Source organism: Myotis yumanensis, unplaced genomic scaffold, assembly GCF_028538775.1.
Source record: "Myotis yumanensis isolate MYYU_CA2020_CCGP unplaced genomic scaffold, mMyoYum1.0.hap1 SCAF_7, whole genome shotgun sequence".
NCBI lineage: Eukaryota > Metazoa > Chordata > Mammalia > Chiroptera > Vespertilionidae > Myotis > Myotis yumanensis.
Genome location: NW_027223758.1, coordinates 93,807,505 through 93,824,197, shown reverse-complemented (window position 1 = coordinate 93,824,197; position 16,693 = coordinate 93,807,505). Strand labels below are relative to the sequence as shown.

General features: G+C 58.2%; 1 protein-coding gene across 1 annotated transcript in view; it reads left to right on the top strand.

The window, feature by feature from the left end:
- Positions 1 to 16,693, top strand: part of CABLES1 (Cdk5 and Abl enzyme substrate 1) — a 77,734-nt gene that overhangs the window by 38,636 nt on the left and 22,405 nt on the right. The window contains exons 3-4 of the mRNA XM_070421286.1: positions 3,018 to 3,110; positions 10,124 to 10,201. Of these exons, the coding sequence (XP_070277387.1) occupies positions 3,018 to 3,110; positions 10,124 to 10,201 (171 nt within the window). The remainder of the gene's footprint in view (positions 1 to 3,017; positions 3,111 to 10,123; positions 10,202 to 16,693) is intronic.

The following is a 16,693-nucleotide window of genomic DNA, read 5'->3' as shown; positions in this document are numbered from 1 at the left end:
CGCTGAGGTCCTTCCCAGCTCCCAGGTTCTGTGAAATGAATGTATCATTAACGGCACTGAAATTTTGGGGGACCTGGGGGTGGAATGCTAATGCCCAACTTGCTTTTAAACTGAGCACATTGAACAAGTGGCTCCAAGGCATCTATTAAAAACCTTTTGCATAATTATATGTGTCCTATAATCAGTGCTAACAAGAAAGAGCTAATCTTTCATTAAATTAGTTTTTCATTTAATCCTACCCTGATTTAATTTGGCATCACTTAAAGTGTATGTTTTAAAATGGATATTTACATGTTCATTCAGGCGGTTTCAAAATTAATTCATTCTTTGCTCACCCCACCACAACACGTGCTCAGTCTTCCGGTTTCCTTGGCAATGGTTGCTAACGCCACGACTCCCTAGGGTGTCCTCAGGCTCCCTGGGGGTGGAGTTGAATGCTTAAAAGACGCAGGACAACACACTGCTCCTTGAAAGGGAGCCCAGGCAGCTAGGATCGGGCGCTGAGAGCCACATAAAGCACCTTTGTTAAGTTCTCCTTTTGAAAGTCTTGCTTTTCTCTTGTGCATCCCAGTGTGTTAGTAAGTTTCCAAGAATTGAGCATTTACAAGGAGGGGGTTTCCTCTGGCCTGGTGGTTACCGAGTGCCCTAGAAATAAGAACCCAGGACTCCCTAGGTGTCCAGAAAAACCTCGTTTACCTGCGCACACGTGGCAGCCGCTGCCGCCCCAGTTTCCAGCCTGTCTGGTGCCCTATTCAGCGATTGCTGCACCTCCTCCTTCCCCTGCTGGTGCTGACAGCCACCCATGACTCCTAGTTCCTGCAGAGGCCTGTGGGGCTGTGTCCCCCGACCTGCAGCCCTCTCTGCGGGCCCAGAGGCAGGGAGCAGCCGGTGTTCCTCCTCAGGCCTGGGACTGAGTCGGGCTTCCGGCCCCTGGAGCAGGATGGGAAGGTGCTCACAGCCATGCTCACTTTGCTGTGGCCACTGTCCTGGACTGGCCGGCCGAGGAAGCTCTCCAGTGGGGAAGGCGGGGGAGGGTGTGAGGCACAACTGACCCCTCGGCCTGTGCAGAATCCCCTGGGAGCGTCCTTGCACTCTCAGAGGCCCCTCGCCAGGGACTGAGCTTCGAGAGTCCTCTGTGTGTATGAGAGCGACAGTGGGGACCTTGAGTGACTTGCAGAGTCCAGCGTTGGTTTCTGGGGGTAGAAGTGAGGCCAGGGGGTCCTGGGCCTGCCCCACAGAGCTGCCCGAGAAGGCGGGAGGAGCTCCCAGGAGACTGAACCTGGGTTAGAGCCTGCGGGGGAGTGGGGTTTGGGGTGCTTCCCCCCGAAGTCCACAGGAAGCTCTGCTGAAGGCCCTCCGGCAGGCAGTGCAGGTCTTTGAAAGAATCTATTTAAAACCAAGAACTCAGGACCCTTAACAAGGACGGCACTTTCAACAACATAGGGGGCAAGTGGTCACCGAGTGTGCACCCTTTGAGGCCACTGGTCTTAAGAACCACGACACCTGAGACGTGTGTGCATATTTGCATCCACGTGCAAGTGCACGGCTGTGCATGTTTCCATGTGACTGCATCCTGCGCCACCTACAGATGGCGGAGCTCTGTACAGGCCGCCGCGGGAATCCTCACAGCAGCACCAGGGAAGGGACGAGTGTGCGGGTCGGGGCTGCGGACCCTGCTCGGATGCAGTGACCTGACTAGACTCCAGGCCAGGGAACCCCCTTTTCCTCGAGAGGCACCACGTACCTGGTGTCACGCCTTTGCTTCGTCGGCGCTCACGGCTTCACTGTGATTGTTCGCAAGCTAAGTCACATTGTAAAGGGCTGTTTCTTAGAAAATAAATAAATGTCAGTGCCCTTTGGTGAAAGGCTTCTAGAAAGACTGGCCCTTCCTAGAGGTGGGGAAGGGGCTTGGGGGATGGACACCCTGAGGTCTGGACTGATTTCCCCTGAGCTTGGCCCTTGGGGGATGTTAGAGGTTGGGCTACTCTGTGGGTCTGTGACCTGCGCCCCCCCCCCCCCCCCGGGTCCTGAGCCCGCACCCACCTGCTTGTTATTTACCTTGTCACTCTTGCCCCTGAAGCCTCAAAGCTCAGACCTGACTGAGGTTGGAGACCCAGCCCAGACCTCGCTGTGGCCTCGGCAGTGGGCACAGCTCCTGGGACTTCCCCTCGGAGGCTAAGTTCTGGGGTCCCCGCTCCCAATGGCAGAATCAGCCCTGGGGTCAGAAAGGTCTGAGTGAACAACAGCATTTGGCAGCAGAAACCAAAACAGACCAGTCAGCTCCCTTTTCCAAGAAAAGACTCGTGTGTGGGGTGTTTTGCTTTCCTTGTGTTATTGCAGCTGTGGAGCTTGGAATGCACCGGTAACTGTGGAAACACACACACAAGTCAGGTCTTTCAGCCCATGGAAGCCCGTGTCGTACATTCCAGGAAAAAATAATTTCAATCCAAGTCGTTCTGTTCAACAAGTATTTATTTAAAATTTATCTTAAAAACAAAAAGGAGAAGAAGCCGCCCCCTGGCCGGGGCTGATCCTCATTCGAGTGAAGCTCCATGTGGAGCCACGTGAGAACCGCAGCAGCTCAGCTCAGGCCAGAGGGCTGCGGACAAGAAAGGGGGCTCAGGTTGTTTCACACGGACTTTTCCCGTGTGGTTTCCCCTCCGAACCCTTTAATTTACAGTTTTCTGTTTCCGTTACCTGCGTTGACACAAGAGGGTTTCTTTTTTAAGATGACAAGAAAGACTGATGTCTTTGGAGCCGGTAGGTGGAGTGATTGTACCTGAGGACAGTGGTTTTCGTGAGCTGGCGTATTGGAGGCCCATATAAACTGTTATCAGCATCATCAAGGAAGTTGTCTGTCTTCGGGTTCTTTAAGCTTCCTTGCTCCCAGCCAGATTGTCCTCATTATCCTGGGGTGACTCACCCCGTTTGTCTGGTCTTTCCTTCCTGTCTTTGTGTGGAGGTGGCTCAGCTGTCCAGCGGCCACTGACTGTATTTTTGAAATGACTGTTTTTCAGATGTCGAACTCTCTCCGGTTCGCCCAGACCAAAGAACTTTAAGAAGATCCATTTCATCAAGAACATGCGGCAACACGACACGAGGAACGGCAGGTACTACGCACAGACGCGCCCTCGGCCTCCTGGTTGTAGGAGGGGTGGGTCCAGGGGGAAGGGCGTGTGGACGCCGATGGCTGGACCCGGCCAAGGGAAGCGCAGGCTCTCCCGTGACCTTTCACCCCCTCCCGCCAGAACCGTCCCAAGAAGTCTGTAGAAGGCAGTGCTTCCTCACTCTGCCCAGAGGCTTGGTGAGGTTTAGATTAACCACGCGCCGTCTTTTACTTTTTACTATATTTTCATTGATCTCAGAGAGGAAGGGAGAGGGAGAGGGAGATAGAACATCCATGATGAGAGAGAATCATGGATCGGCTGCCTCCTGCTCGCCCCCTACTGGGGACCTAAGCTGGCAACCCTGGCCTGTGCCCTGAACGGAATCGACCCCATCCCTTCAGTCCGCAGGCCGACTGGCTCTATCCACTGAGCAACCGGCCCGGGCCGCACTGAGTCTTTAATACGCACATATATTTGCAGGGAAACCTTTGAAGAGAAAAACAGTTGAAATTTCGTGTTCTGTCTTTTCCCTCTTTTTCTGCTCTGTTGGGCTGTTTTCTGTCTTCACCTGGGCGGTGCGCCTTGGTCAGCGGATGCCCCCCAAGCCTGTGCTGGGCACGTCTTGGTGCCGCTGTGGAGCTGCAGGAGCGTGGAGCCACGGCCTTGCCCGCGGGTGCCCCTGGGCACTGGCATGCTGCCTGGCTGCTGGCACTGGGCGCCTGTTTCTCCAGCTCTTCTTCACGGGGCCCGTCGGAAAGCGCTGTTCAGTGAAAATTTACACGACCCCGATATGAACACTGTCCCGTGACACGTAGATCGGAGGCATCACTGCTGGCGCACCTGCGAGGGGGTGGCTGCGTCCATTCGTGGCAGCGAGGGCAGCGTTGGACCTGAGCCCAAGGCGGCTCGGGGTCCCTGGTGCTGCACCCTTAGGGGCAGCTCCCTCTGCTGACCTGTGACCTGGGCAGTGGTTCCCCTGAGCGGGGAGTTAGGGACACTGTCTCAGGGCGCAGGTCCTGGGCAGACCACTTCGCTGAGCTTCTGGTTTGCAAAAGGCCACTCATGTCTAGTCCAGTGATGGCGAACCTTTTGAGCTCGGCGTGTCAGCATTTTGAAAAGCCCTAACTTAACTCTGGTGCTGTGTCACATATAGAAATTTTTTGATATTTGCAACCATAGTAAAACAAAGACTTATATTTTTGATATTTATTTTATATATTTAAATGCATTTAACAAAGAAAAATCAACCAAAAAAATGAGTTCGCGTGTCACCTCTGACACACGTGTCGTAGGTTCGCCATCACTGGTCTAGACTGAAAACAGAATGGCCTCAGGGCCGCCGTGCTCGCCTCCTCCCGCCTCCTCCCGCCCCGGAAGGGAGCCTGCTCCCCCCGACTGTCCTCTCAGGGCCCGGCTCCTGCCTCCTGTGACTCAGGCTGCAGGCCGGACGGGGCTCCTCGGTCCCCACACCTGCTTCCCGTGGGCAGAGGCTCTGGCTCCGCCAGGACCAGAGGGCAGCTGGCGGGAGGGAGGGCAGCTGTCCTCGGACAAGACGCCTGACCTGACCCTGCATGTTCAGCACAGTTTAAGGGAGAAAAGGGGAAAGATCAGAAACTGAAGGCCAAGCGTGATAAGACAATCCTGTGTTTCCTGGAAAACAGCACAAAACACCTATGTCAGCCTCGTGGTCAGTAACATCAGGGCAGCTGCTTGGAGATACAGCTGGGGCCACGCATCTCCACGTTCACCCGGAGCGGGCACAGCGTGCTTTTGAAGTCGCCCCGTTGTGGCGCGTTGTGGCGCGTTGTGGCGCAGCCCCAGGGAACGGGCAGCGGCTGCAGCCACTTCTTCCCAGCGTGCTCAGCCCGCACCTCAGCCACTCCGCTGCTCCGGGTCCTGTCACATTGGATGCATGGGACATACTGTTCCAGTTCAGGGGCTGGAGGAGGGAAGGTGCCTCAGAGAAGAGGGACCTAGAAGACTGGCCTTGGAGTGGGCTGGGCCAGGACAGGTCCTGGAGCAGGAACGGGGCCAACAGGCGGGCACGGGAAAGGGAGAGCCTGGACGAAGGGAAGCATGGCCAGCACCGTGGTGAGTGAGGCTGCACAGGGCGTCGGAGCGAGGGGGCGGGGCACCGAGCTGGCACAAGTCAGGTGGGAAATGCCTGGCAGGTCTACGCACGCCGTGCAGGCTGGTGGTGCTGTCATCATGGAGCTGCTAGCCGTCTTTTTGTGACTGCCCACTGCCGTCTCCGCAGCCACTCCCATTGATGTCAGAGAGGAAGGGAGAGGGGGAGAGAGAAACATCAGTGAGAGAGAATCACCGACCTGCTGCCTCCTGTACGCCCCCTACTGGGGATCCAGCCCGCAGCCCCGCATCCACTTCGTAGTCTGAACTCTATTCTCCCCAAACCCAGCCAAGCTTTGCTTTCTTCTCCAACTGCCAAGTCCAACATGACTCCCCACCGCCGACCTGTCTCCGTGTGAAGGCAGAAAAAGAACTGGGTGTGTATGAGAGGCAACCGATGGATGTTTCTCTCTCCCTCCCTTCCTTCCTCCACGCCCCCGCCCCCCCCCCCCCCCGGCCTGAAAAAAGGAAAAGAACTCATCACACCATCTTCAGCCACATGGTCTGCATTGTGGCGCCAAACATGCGGCTTGTTCTCTGCACGGGGCACACACTTGCTCGGCTGCAGGTCCCTCTCCTCCGTGGGCGCCTTCCCGCCTCCACCTCCCCATCTCGTGGCCGTCTTCCCTCGGTGTCTGGTTTCTCCAAACCCCTCTCCTGGTGAACCCAGTCCCTGGATCTCAGGCCCACCCCTCCAGCATGGCCTTGTCCTAGGCTCGTTGCATCTGCCAGGCCCCTGGCTCCAGCTAAGGCCGCACGCACAGGTCCCGGAGTCAGGACTCCACACGTCCTTTGGGGAACACGGTTCGACACATTTTCATTGTGTTCCTTCCTGCTCCCTGGGCACATGGAGGGTGAACTGCAGAGTCTGAGAGTGTGTTTCTGCCTGTGTGCCGGCACTTCGCGTGGACACCTGGCCCGTGGACGCCCGGCACCTCGTGTGGACGCCTGGCCCATGGACACCCGGCACCTCGCGTGGACGCCTGGCCCGTGGACACCCGGCACCTCGCGTGGACGCCTGGCCCGTGGACACCCGGCACCTCGCGTGGACGCCTGGCCCGTGGACGCCCGGCACCTCGTGTGGACGCCTGGCCCGTGGACCCCCGGCACCTCGCGTGGACGCCTGGCCCGTGGACGCCTGGGCTGTGTTCCTGCGTCACTGACTCAGCCTTCATGTGGTGCGTGCTGTTCTCTTCGCTCCAACTTCTGAAGTCGGCTGCTGGTTTTCCTGTCTGGAGGAGAACGTTTCTGCCCAATTGGAACATTCCACCTGCAGACCTCAGGCCTCCTCACGCCAAGAGAGACGCCTCGAGGTCTAGAAATAGAGCAAGCTGCTGGTTTGGGGCTTCAGAGGCATCACCTACAAGCCCTGGATGGCCCCGGACGCCGTCTGCTCAGACACTGGGCACCGGGCAGCCGGGTTGAAGGCAGATGCAGTGCACGTGGGCCATGGGCTCTGTCGGCTGCCGGGGGCCGTGTGCATTTCCCGGCCGTCCCGAGCCCTCCAGCATCTCACCAGGGACGCAGGCTTTGTGGCCTGAAGCACAACTTCCCTCAGACCAGAAACACTTTCCTAAGCACAGAAAAGGGGCTAGTGAAGAAGAAAGTAGAGGGTGCCTCCTGGGAGGGTTTGGAAAACCCTGGACCGGAGGGAGCCCAGCCATGGGCCTGCCGCGCTGACACTCTGCGTATGGGAATGTGATCTCTATTCCCTCAAAGGCCCATCTCTCTGGACTTCGTGCCTCTGTGAAGCCCTTCCCTTCCATGTACTGCTCCCTGCTCATCCCGACCAGCTCCGGCTCCGTGTCGCAGACGGGAAACTGGGCTTCGCAGGCCACTCGTGCAGGAGAGAAGGCGCCCCCATGGCCGGAAGGGAGACATGGGGGCAGCCCGTTTCCCAAGCCCATCGGGCCATCGGAACGGAGCGGGCTGTCATGTCGTCCTGCGCTGCATCTGATCTGCTTCTGCAAACGCACACGCGTGTGTAGGGCTGCGAGTCTGACGTCCTTGTGTGTGTGCAGAACGGACGCTGCCTGGCGCTCACAAAGAGCGAATCAGCACCTTCACAGGAACCCCAGGTCTGGACCCCGCGTGGGGCTCTAGTCACTGCGTGGAGCTGCCGCTGTCGGAAGCAGAGGCACGAGCTCGCCGCGCTTGGTATTTGCTGCTCGGGCGAGGCCTGCCGTCCCCCGGATCCCAGAGCTACTTCAGGACACACGTGGGCTGTGTTCTCGGCGGCTGCATTGACTGGCCAGCTCCGTGGGGTGTGAACCGCTGCAGACCTGTGGGACTTCTCTGTCCCTGAGACAGTGGGCGGGTACAGATGGCGGCCGAGAAAGGACTGGATGTGCCCAGGGGCGTGTGGTCCTCCCTCGCCTCCCCCAGCCCAGCTGCTGGACCAGAGAGGCACCTACTCGCTGCTGAGCCTGCCCAGTGCTTAGAGGAACATGCTTTTCTGAATGAGACTCGAGCTGTCGGCCGCTCCCAGGCCTGCTGGCCAGACCACACAGTGCGAGCTCTCATGTCGCGAACAATGCAGCTCATTTACTGACGGGCATGTGGTGGCTGCAGCCTCGGAAAGAATGCTCGCGTTTCACAGGCATTACACGCTCTCATTCTCTTGTTGTAGTAAAAATGTCCAAACAAGTTCAGTGTGTGGGAAGGAGGACACTTTAGCCCGAGTGACGAGATGCCGTCCGCTAAGCCAGACGAGTCTGTCCAACGTCTTCCTTCCTCACGTGGACGGGGAGAGGGCGGGGCTCCAGGCTTTTCTCCTGGTGGAAAGCGGGTGGGAGTGGGGGTGGGGGTGGGGGTGCAGAACCCCTCTCCTCCCATCTGGGCAGGGGCCCAGGCTGTGCAGAGCGGGGGACACAGAGCCCTGATGTCACGGCGGCTGTTGGGGTCGGTGACCCTCTGTCCCCACCCCACGCTCCGCCTGGTGACCTGCAGGCCAGGCTGAAAGACACCCTCAACACAGTGAAGGCAGATCACTGGGTGTCCGAGGAGCCCTTGGGTGCCCGGCCCAGCCCACAGGAGGAGCCTCTTTTGGTCTCAGAGAGGAGCGTGGCCTCAGGCACCCGGGGTGATGGGGCCCACCGTCAGCCACACCCACAAGTGTGCCAGCTCCCCTGCCCCTTCGTTACAGTGTTTAGATCTGGCGTCTGATAGACACTTGTGAGTAGGAGCTATTACATCTACTTGAGCAAATCAACATGGTGCTGCGGGCAGCCGGCTCTCTGGAGCGGACCAGGGAGCAGCGGGTGTGGCCTGCAGGCCTCGGCCGCCCCTCCGGGTGGACGCCAGGTCCTTGCAGAAGTGGCCAGGACTCGGGGCTGTGGCGGCTGATGAGAATCCCCCTTGGGAGAGAACAGGCCCTCTGTGTGCGTGTCCGTTCACAGACAGGCCACACGTGTGGTCCTTCGTCGTCCGTGGAGCACAGACTGCAGGGTTCTCAGTCTGAGACTCTGCTGGTGAACTCACCGCCCCCCCCCCCCCACCCAACGGGCTCCAGGGACCGGGGCGTCCTGAGCTCTCATCACTGCTGCGACGTTCCAACAAGGCAGTTACAGTTCCTGTCCTTTCCATGTGGGACACGGGGCTCGGAGGAAAGCCCCCGTGTGTGAAGCTGGGACTTTGTGGGTCCCGTCGGCCACTGTGGACGGGAGTCACTGTGCAGTGAGCAGCCGCAGTCCTGTCCCCGGTGATGGGGACTCGGTGCTCCCAGGCCGTTGGGGTGGGGGGGCTGCCAGGTGCCTCGGCTGCACCCACCGAGGGAAGAGGGGAGCAGCCCCTGGTTCGCCGCTCTGGGGTCCGTACCCTCCTGAGGAGGAAATCGGGAGCAGAAGCAGCGCCGAGGGATGAGTAACTGGGGAGGGGACGGCGGAGCCGGTGTTGAGGGACAAATACGAGGTCCCAAGTGCCGTGTGGCACAACAGGCAGAAGGAATAGCAAAGGACAGGCGTGCAAGGCGGGACTTGAAGGTGGGTGTGCAAGTCCTTTGTGGTGAGTGGGGGGCGTGGGGGGTGCCGTGTGTGAGGGCCAGAGAAGCAGGAAGAGCGAGGAGACAGGCCGGTGCCGTGCTGGGAAGCCCGACTTGCGAGCGTGGAAGCCACGGAATGTCCCAGTGAACCAGGTCAGAGCCCCCCAATCTGATGCCAGTGGTGCTGTCTGCTCCGCTGGCTTCAGGGTTAGTTACTGAAGGGAAAGATGACAGAAGCCAACAAGATTCGCATCTGATGTGTGTTGCCATGGCACCAAAGAATGTTGTTTTTTAATTTCCACTCGTTTCTCCATTGTTTCCATCCGTCACTCTCTTTCGCAAACGTTATTCTCGATGCCAGGGTCCGTGCTGCTGAGAGCTCGCTAATGCCTGTCCGCGTGCCCGTCGATCGATCGATCGCGTGAGAGCGCCGTGCGGGGCCGTTTCCAGGAGTGTCTGTCGCAGGGATGGGGCCGAGGCTGCTGCCTTGTTCCTTCCTTGACCCTCAGAGCCCACGTGCCGCAGCCTGGGAGACACACCTGCCGAGCGTCTGCGTGTCTCTCCTGCTCCAGGTTCCTGGCCCGTTGCTCTTGCTCCGTAACTGCAGGGTGGGAGCCAGGGGTTTGATGTGGCTGCGGGCACAGCACCGGGCACCCAGCTCAGCCCTGCACCCATCTGGCCTGTGCAGCCCAGAGCCAGCAGGTCGCCCGGAGAAGGACTCGCTGCGCTCCTTGCAGACTCTCCGAGCAGGGTGTCTCGCTGGCTGACGGGATCAGAGGCAGCGTCAGCATCAATGGAGAGAGGGGCAGACGCCGCTGCGCATCCCATGAGCGCTTCATCGCTCGGGGATTTTTAAATTTAAGAGTCTTTGCATTTAGTTGTTTGTTCTTTTTCTGTTTTTATTTTGTAGAATCGTCCTCCTCAGTGGCAGGCGATCCTTCTGCAGCGTGTTCTCAGTGCTGCCGTATCGGGACAGCGCCCAGGCCGGGTACGTACCTGCACTCGCCGTGGCTCTCGGGCGAGAGGCTGTGGGACCACGTGTGGGAGGTGCTGCCCTTCCCTTCCCAGCAGCTGGCCTCTCTCTGACACTGGACATTCAGGGAAAGTTGAAGGAAAGAGTTCTACCCTCTTTTCAGCCAGAAAGCGTCCTTGCAGGTGTGTGTGTGTGTGTGTGTGTGTGTGTCCGTGTTTATCTGTGTTCCTGTGTGTATGTCTCTGTGTTTATCTGTGTGTCTGTGTGTGTATCCCCGTGTTTATCTGTGTTTGTGTGTGTGTGTCCTCGCCATGCTGCCTGCTGCTTATGATGTGCACGTTGGCATATCCTGATCCTGTGAAGCAAGAACAATGCAGGGCCCACCCCACCCCCTGGGCCTTGCCAGCTCTGGAGACAGGGAGGTCAGGAAAGGAATGACACAGCCGTGTGCCCACTCTGCCTCCTTGTACTGGGCTTGGGGCTGGAACCCGACCAGCCTGCGGAGCAAATACCAGAGCAGAGCGGACCGGAAGCAGAGGGGGAATGCCACCTCTCAAGGTCAACAAGCTCCTCCTTTGGCCTGAAAAAAAATGTAGGTAGTGAGGCTCTGACCTTGCAAAGTGCTGCCTCCTTCCCCAGCCCCAGACTCTGTGCCTCTCTGAGTCCTGCCCCTCACCCGCACCTGCTCCCTGCATCTGTGTCGTCAGGGAGCTGCAGGGGCTCAGGGCAGGACGCTGGGAACGCCGTGGGTGCGGGAACGCCGTGGGTGCGGGAACGCCGTGGGTGGCGGGAGCGCCGTGGGTGGTGGGAGCGCCGTGGGTGCCGGCACTGACCTCTGCAAACTCATGCAGGGCCTCCTTCTGGGCGCTGTGACGGTCACAGGCTGTCCACAGGACTGGCCCGAGGGAGGGCGGCAGGTCCTGGTGCTGCTTCACCCTTTAGGGTGCCCCCTGGTTCACGGGAGATGCATTTTAAGACCCCGTGGGTGCCTAAACCTCGGGTAGTACTGACCCTGTTTATACCATGTTTTCTCCTGTGTGTACACAACTATGATAACGTTTAATTATAAATTAGGCACAGGTAGAGATTAACAACGGTAACTTGTAATGAAATAGGACAGTGGTAACAATCTGCTGCAATGAGTTATGAGAACGCGGCATTAGTAAGTAAACCAGGGCCGCTCAAGCACAAACCCTGCGGACTGGACGGGATCTGGTAACGAAGGCGGCTGCTGAGTGACCAGCAGGCGGGGGCGTCTGTGGCGTGAACGCACTGGCAAGGTGGCTTCCCATTGGGCGGGAAGGAGTGGACACAGATTCCATTCTGGCCTGAGGATGGCACAGAATTTAAACTTACGAACTGTTTGTTTCTGGAATTTTCCATTTAATATTTTCTGGCCCCAGTGGACCAGGGGTCACTGAAACCGCATAAAGCGAAGCCGTGGATAAGGGAGGACGGCAGTATTTAGGGGGGTCACCTGTGGGGTTATTAGGAGACTCGTCCTGCCACTTGTCCCAGATGCAGACTCGGAATGTGCGAGGGCTCACGGGACGTAACCTCACATCTTGGATACGAACAAGCAAACTCGCCACTCCCTCAGCTTTTATAGATGAGAAACCAAGATGCAGAAAAGGTAATTTCTGTGACAAAGCCCCCGGCCGGGCCCCCATGTCACCAGCAGAGAAGAGAACACGCCCGAGGGGGCGGCACATGCTGACGTCCTCAGGAGAAACTGGCAGCACGAGTCGGATTGAGCAGCGAGACTCAGCAGTGTCCTGCTTGTCATTTTTTTAAATATATTTTCACTGATGTCAGAGAGGAAGGGAGAGGGAGAGGGAGAGGGAGAGGGAGAGGGAGAGAGAAACATCCATGATGAGAGGGAACCATGGATCAGCTCCTCCCGCACCGCACACCCCTCACTGGGGATGTGCCTGACCTCTTGTTTCATAGGTCAGTGCTCAACCACTGAGTCATGCTGGCTGGGCTGTTCTGCTTTTTAAATGTTTTAATGAACAGATACCCTATTTGTAATAACTGCCACTTATAATTATGATCTTTAAGCTAATTATTGGGAAATAATTATGCTTAAATGACAAGTGTTTATAGTAAATTTATACATATACGGATTTTTAAACTACTGCAGCTCATGTGCATACTAACTAGTATGTTTTCACTGTGGAAAGTTCCTTTACCTTTACGCTAAGGCCTCTCCGTGACCAGGACGTAAGTCCTAGGATTCCCGGGGTGGAAAGGGGGCTTCCCTGCCTTGCAGCTCGAGCCCGTAGGCTCCCTGCCCCCAGCTGAACCAGCCACCCGACTCCGGCCACCGGGCTGCTCAACGCACGGTTTCTGGCTCCCGTGGTTCCGTTGTGCCTAGGCACGTGGACCAGGCCACGTGTGCCCGAGTATTCCGACAGGCGCAGACCAGCCGCGGACGGGTCCATGTGCGTCCTAGCTTCATCCCAAGAAAGATTTAAAGACAGGAAACTCAAAAGTCCCTTCACTGCACTTGAACCCCCGACTGGAGAGCATCTGTCGGGGTGGCCTTATCTCTTCTGGGTCTGTCTTCTGGCCCCTGCGGCTGCCGGAGCATCCCAGCCCCTCTACCCCCCCCCCCCCCCCCCCAGCTTTGTTCTTGGGTTTAAGCTGAACTGGACTGACTTTGGCTCCTGACATTTGCTGAGCTAAGCAGACAGGCCAGCCCAGGGGAGGCTTCACAGGTGCTCGTGACAGTCGTCCTGCTAGGGCCCCACCAACACAGAGTCGAGGCGAGTCGGAGGGAGAGGCTGTCCCAGCCTCCACCTAGTCCTCTCACGTACGTGGATTCGTACTCAGACCTCGCCGGCGCTGTGATCCAGCCCATGTATGAAAGCCCTTGAAGCCTGCACCTGACTAGAGAAGAAGGCGAGCAGCCCTACACCTGCGGCTTACGGAGCGCAGATGGCTCTCAGCTCTCGGCTAATCTGAAGAGCAGGTGGGGTGGGGTCCGAGTCCTTAGATGCCCTCCTGTCTGTAGGTTTCCAGGTTCCTTGCTGACTCTCTTGGTGCAGATTCGTTCTCAAGGCCCCTGTTTACTTTGTGTGGCCTTCCCAGAATTCCCAGAATCCACAAGAAGCACCTGCCCCTTTGCCTTGCCAAGCCCCAGGCTGCGGCTTCTGGCTTCTCTGCTGGAGTGAAAGGGCCCTTTTCCCTTTCCCCTCCCCCTCCCTCTCTGCGTCCCTCCTTAGGGAGCTTTTGACCCTTTGCTCTCTCGTCCTGGCTGGGGAAGACCATGGCTTGTTAGTGACAAGCTGGCTGCAAATTGCCCACACTGTTTGGACTTGGGTTTTTGTTTTGTTTTGGTTAATCCTCACCCTGGGATATTTTTTTCCAATGATTTTTAGAGAGTGAAAGGGAGGGAGGAGGGGAGAGGCAGAGAGAAACATTGACGTGAGAGACACATGGATTGATTCCTCCTGCACGAGCTCTCACCCGGGCAGGGGATCAAACCCGTAATCTGGGTACGTGCCCTTGACCAGGAGTTGAACACGAGACCCTTTGGTCTGCGGGCAGATGCTCTATCCACTGAGCCACACGGGCCAGGGCTGTTTGGCCTTGCTTGCACTTTCCTGCCTCAGTTTCCCTATTCCACTTGCCCTGGAATTTTCCTGGCTCCTCACTGCTCTGTTAGATAGGAGATGCTTCTAATAACTGTCTTTTTTTCCGGTTCTTTCCCGTTGGGAATTCAGTCTTGCCCGGGGCATGATGGGCACGGAGGTGGGGGGGCATGCAGGGCGGGTGCATTCAGACAACTCCCAGCTCCCCAGTCCCTGTCCACACCCCTCGGGTCTCTGGCTGTCGGCAGTTTGCTGGCCTCGCCCTCCAGCTCCGTGTCAGCTCCCAACCGAGCATCCTGCGGTCGGTGGGAAATGCCGATAGCATGCAGCGTGCGAGCAGATGAACACGCGGCTCTTTCCACGGGCACCGGGCTTGCGGGAAGCAGGGACGCTCTTGGCTGCACGTTGAGTTGGAAGCGGGTGGTTTCCCCAGGTCCGTTCTGGGTGGGAGTCAGGAGGTGGGAATAATGCAATGGGGGGTCCGCCCAGGACCCAGAGCTTCCTCCTGCTTCCCGCCCTCTACCACCCTCTGGCCTGTCCCTCCTGCGGCAGGACCTCCTGCTTGGACCCCAGGCGAGTGCAGCTGCATTACAGGCCAGAAGGGCGTCCTGTGGGGAGACTCCATTCCCGGCGTCCCGTCAGCGGGAACAGGCACACCCGTCCCAGACACCAACTCCAGAGCTTTGGGAGCGGGTCCCCCTGTGAGGGGGAGACTGCAGGCCTGGAGTCGGAGCTGCCCCCGCCGCCCCGTGCACACGGCTGCCATGAGAGCCAGATGGTCCTCAGTCCCTGGAGGTGGGGCACCCGCAGTCATTTTGCACACACAGGCCGGGGCAGGAGGGTTACAGCTGTTTCCATGGGAAGCAATACAACGTTAATAAATACAAGAATAAGCTCTTGTTTCTCGTACAACCGTCAACCTACCTTTATTTTAAATTGACTCCAGAGAGACTGGAAGGGAGAGGGAGAAACATCCGTTGGCTGCCCCCTGCAGGCCCCCTTTTGGGGATTGAGCCTGCCACCCAGGCCTGTGCTCCGACTAGAATTGAACCAGCAACCTTTGGGGCGATGCCCAACCAACTGAGCCACACAGGCCAGGGCTGTGAGCCTACTTTTGCCGTGTAGATCCGATTGGAAGGAGGTCGGAGTGAGTCCACGTAGCTTGTGGCTGAGGATTCTAGAAAATAACCACGCTCGTGATCCCAACAGAATAGCGCCTGCGAGGTGTGTGTGTTGGGGACAGACCCACTGAGAGAAGCATTCCTGGTCGACGGACAGTCACTGGGTGAGCCGACTGCACGGTCGGAGCCCCAGTGTCTCTGGACAGGAAGCTTTAAACAGCAGCTTCGCGTGGCGTTCGTGTCCTCAGCCTTTGTTGCTGGGAATTTCAGGTGAGGTTGTCCCCTGGGCCCACTTCCTGAGCGTCGTCACCTGGGGACACAGAGGACGGCCCTTCCAGAGAGGCCTCCAGCCTCCACGCCCCTCCCCCACGTCCCCCCAAGACGCCTCTTTGTGGTGGGAATCACACACTCACGGTTGTGCTGCTTTCGCACTCCGTGCGTGTTCCCCCAGCGACCGGCTCTGGGATGATCTCACGGGTGAATCATGCCGTGATCGGCTGTTTGTAGGAGCTGCCTGCAGAGGCCCCTCATTGCTGCCAGTGCCCGGGGGGTGGCGTGTGGGTGGTGTGCTCAGTGGGAGCCCGAAGGCTGGCAGGACTGAACGCTGCTCTGATTGTCCGCGGCCTGGTGGCCTGGCCCATCTGCTGCTTCTGAACTGGGGGCAGCGCTCTGCTCTGGACCAGCAGGCAGACTTGCCCGATGGCGGGTGCTGCGGGGGCGACAGCGAGGATTCTGGAGCCGCGTTAGCCCTTGTCGCTGAGCCTGGGGTGCGGCCCCCAGTGGTGTCGGGCTAGAGGCGGCCTTGCTGCCCAGCCAGCCTCACGCTCTGCTCTCTGTGAAGCAGATCTCTGGCCTGTTATTTTTTAAGCATCTGGAAATCCTGTTAACATTTAATTAGCTTTTAAGTTATTTACACATCCACGTCTTCAACGCATTGTCCTTTAAAGAGCGATGCCCAGAGGGGCTCCCGGCTGGCAACCCCGGCCTGAGAGGCAGCCCCGTCACGTCCCGGAGGCGGAGGCCCTGAGACGAGCTCATTGGCCACAACACACTTGGGTCACGCACTTGCCAGGTGCTAATGCTTTAAGTCACATGCACGTACGGCTGCTGCTTTTATTGAGAGGAATATCGGTTCGTTAGCCAAACGCTCCCTAAGGAATGGGCCTTGGCTCGGCCCTGCTGTCCAGTTCCATGCGGTGCGGCTCAGTGAGCTGGAAGAGGACACGGGAGCACTGTGCTGCCCACAGGAGGGAGTCAGCAGCTGGCCGTGTGTGGCCTTGAGCACCAAGGGGACCCGCTCTGGGCACCAGGAGAGCTAGACCGGCCTCTGCTCTGACCAGACGACCCACCACGATGAAATGGTGTACATCCGCTGTGTCAGGGGACAAAACTAAGACGGGCCTGGGGGTTCCTGCCACGAGGTGACGGGCTTCCCAGGAGACCCACGGGGTGAACTGCAGTGCCGTCTGCGGGCTGGCTCTGCCCCAGAGAGCCCACCTCTGCGTCTGCTTCTTGCTTAGAGGGATCACTGTTGTGGGGCTGTCTCCCCAGGTGTGTTTTCATCCCCTCCCCCATCTCCTGTGGCCCCTTCCCTGTCCTCCTCACACTACCTCCCATCCCTCCCACCCCCATTGGCCAACCAATGTGTGTGTGTGTGTGTGTGTGTGTGTGTGCTCGCGCGCGCGTGCACCCTAGGTTTTCAAAGTGTGTTTGTTGCTCACAGCCTCTGCAAAGGTTAAGAAACTTAAATAGGCCCGGCCGGTGTGGCTCAGTGGTTGAGCATGAGCCAG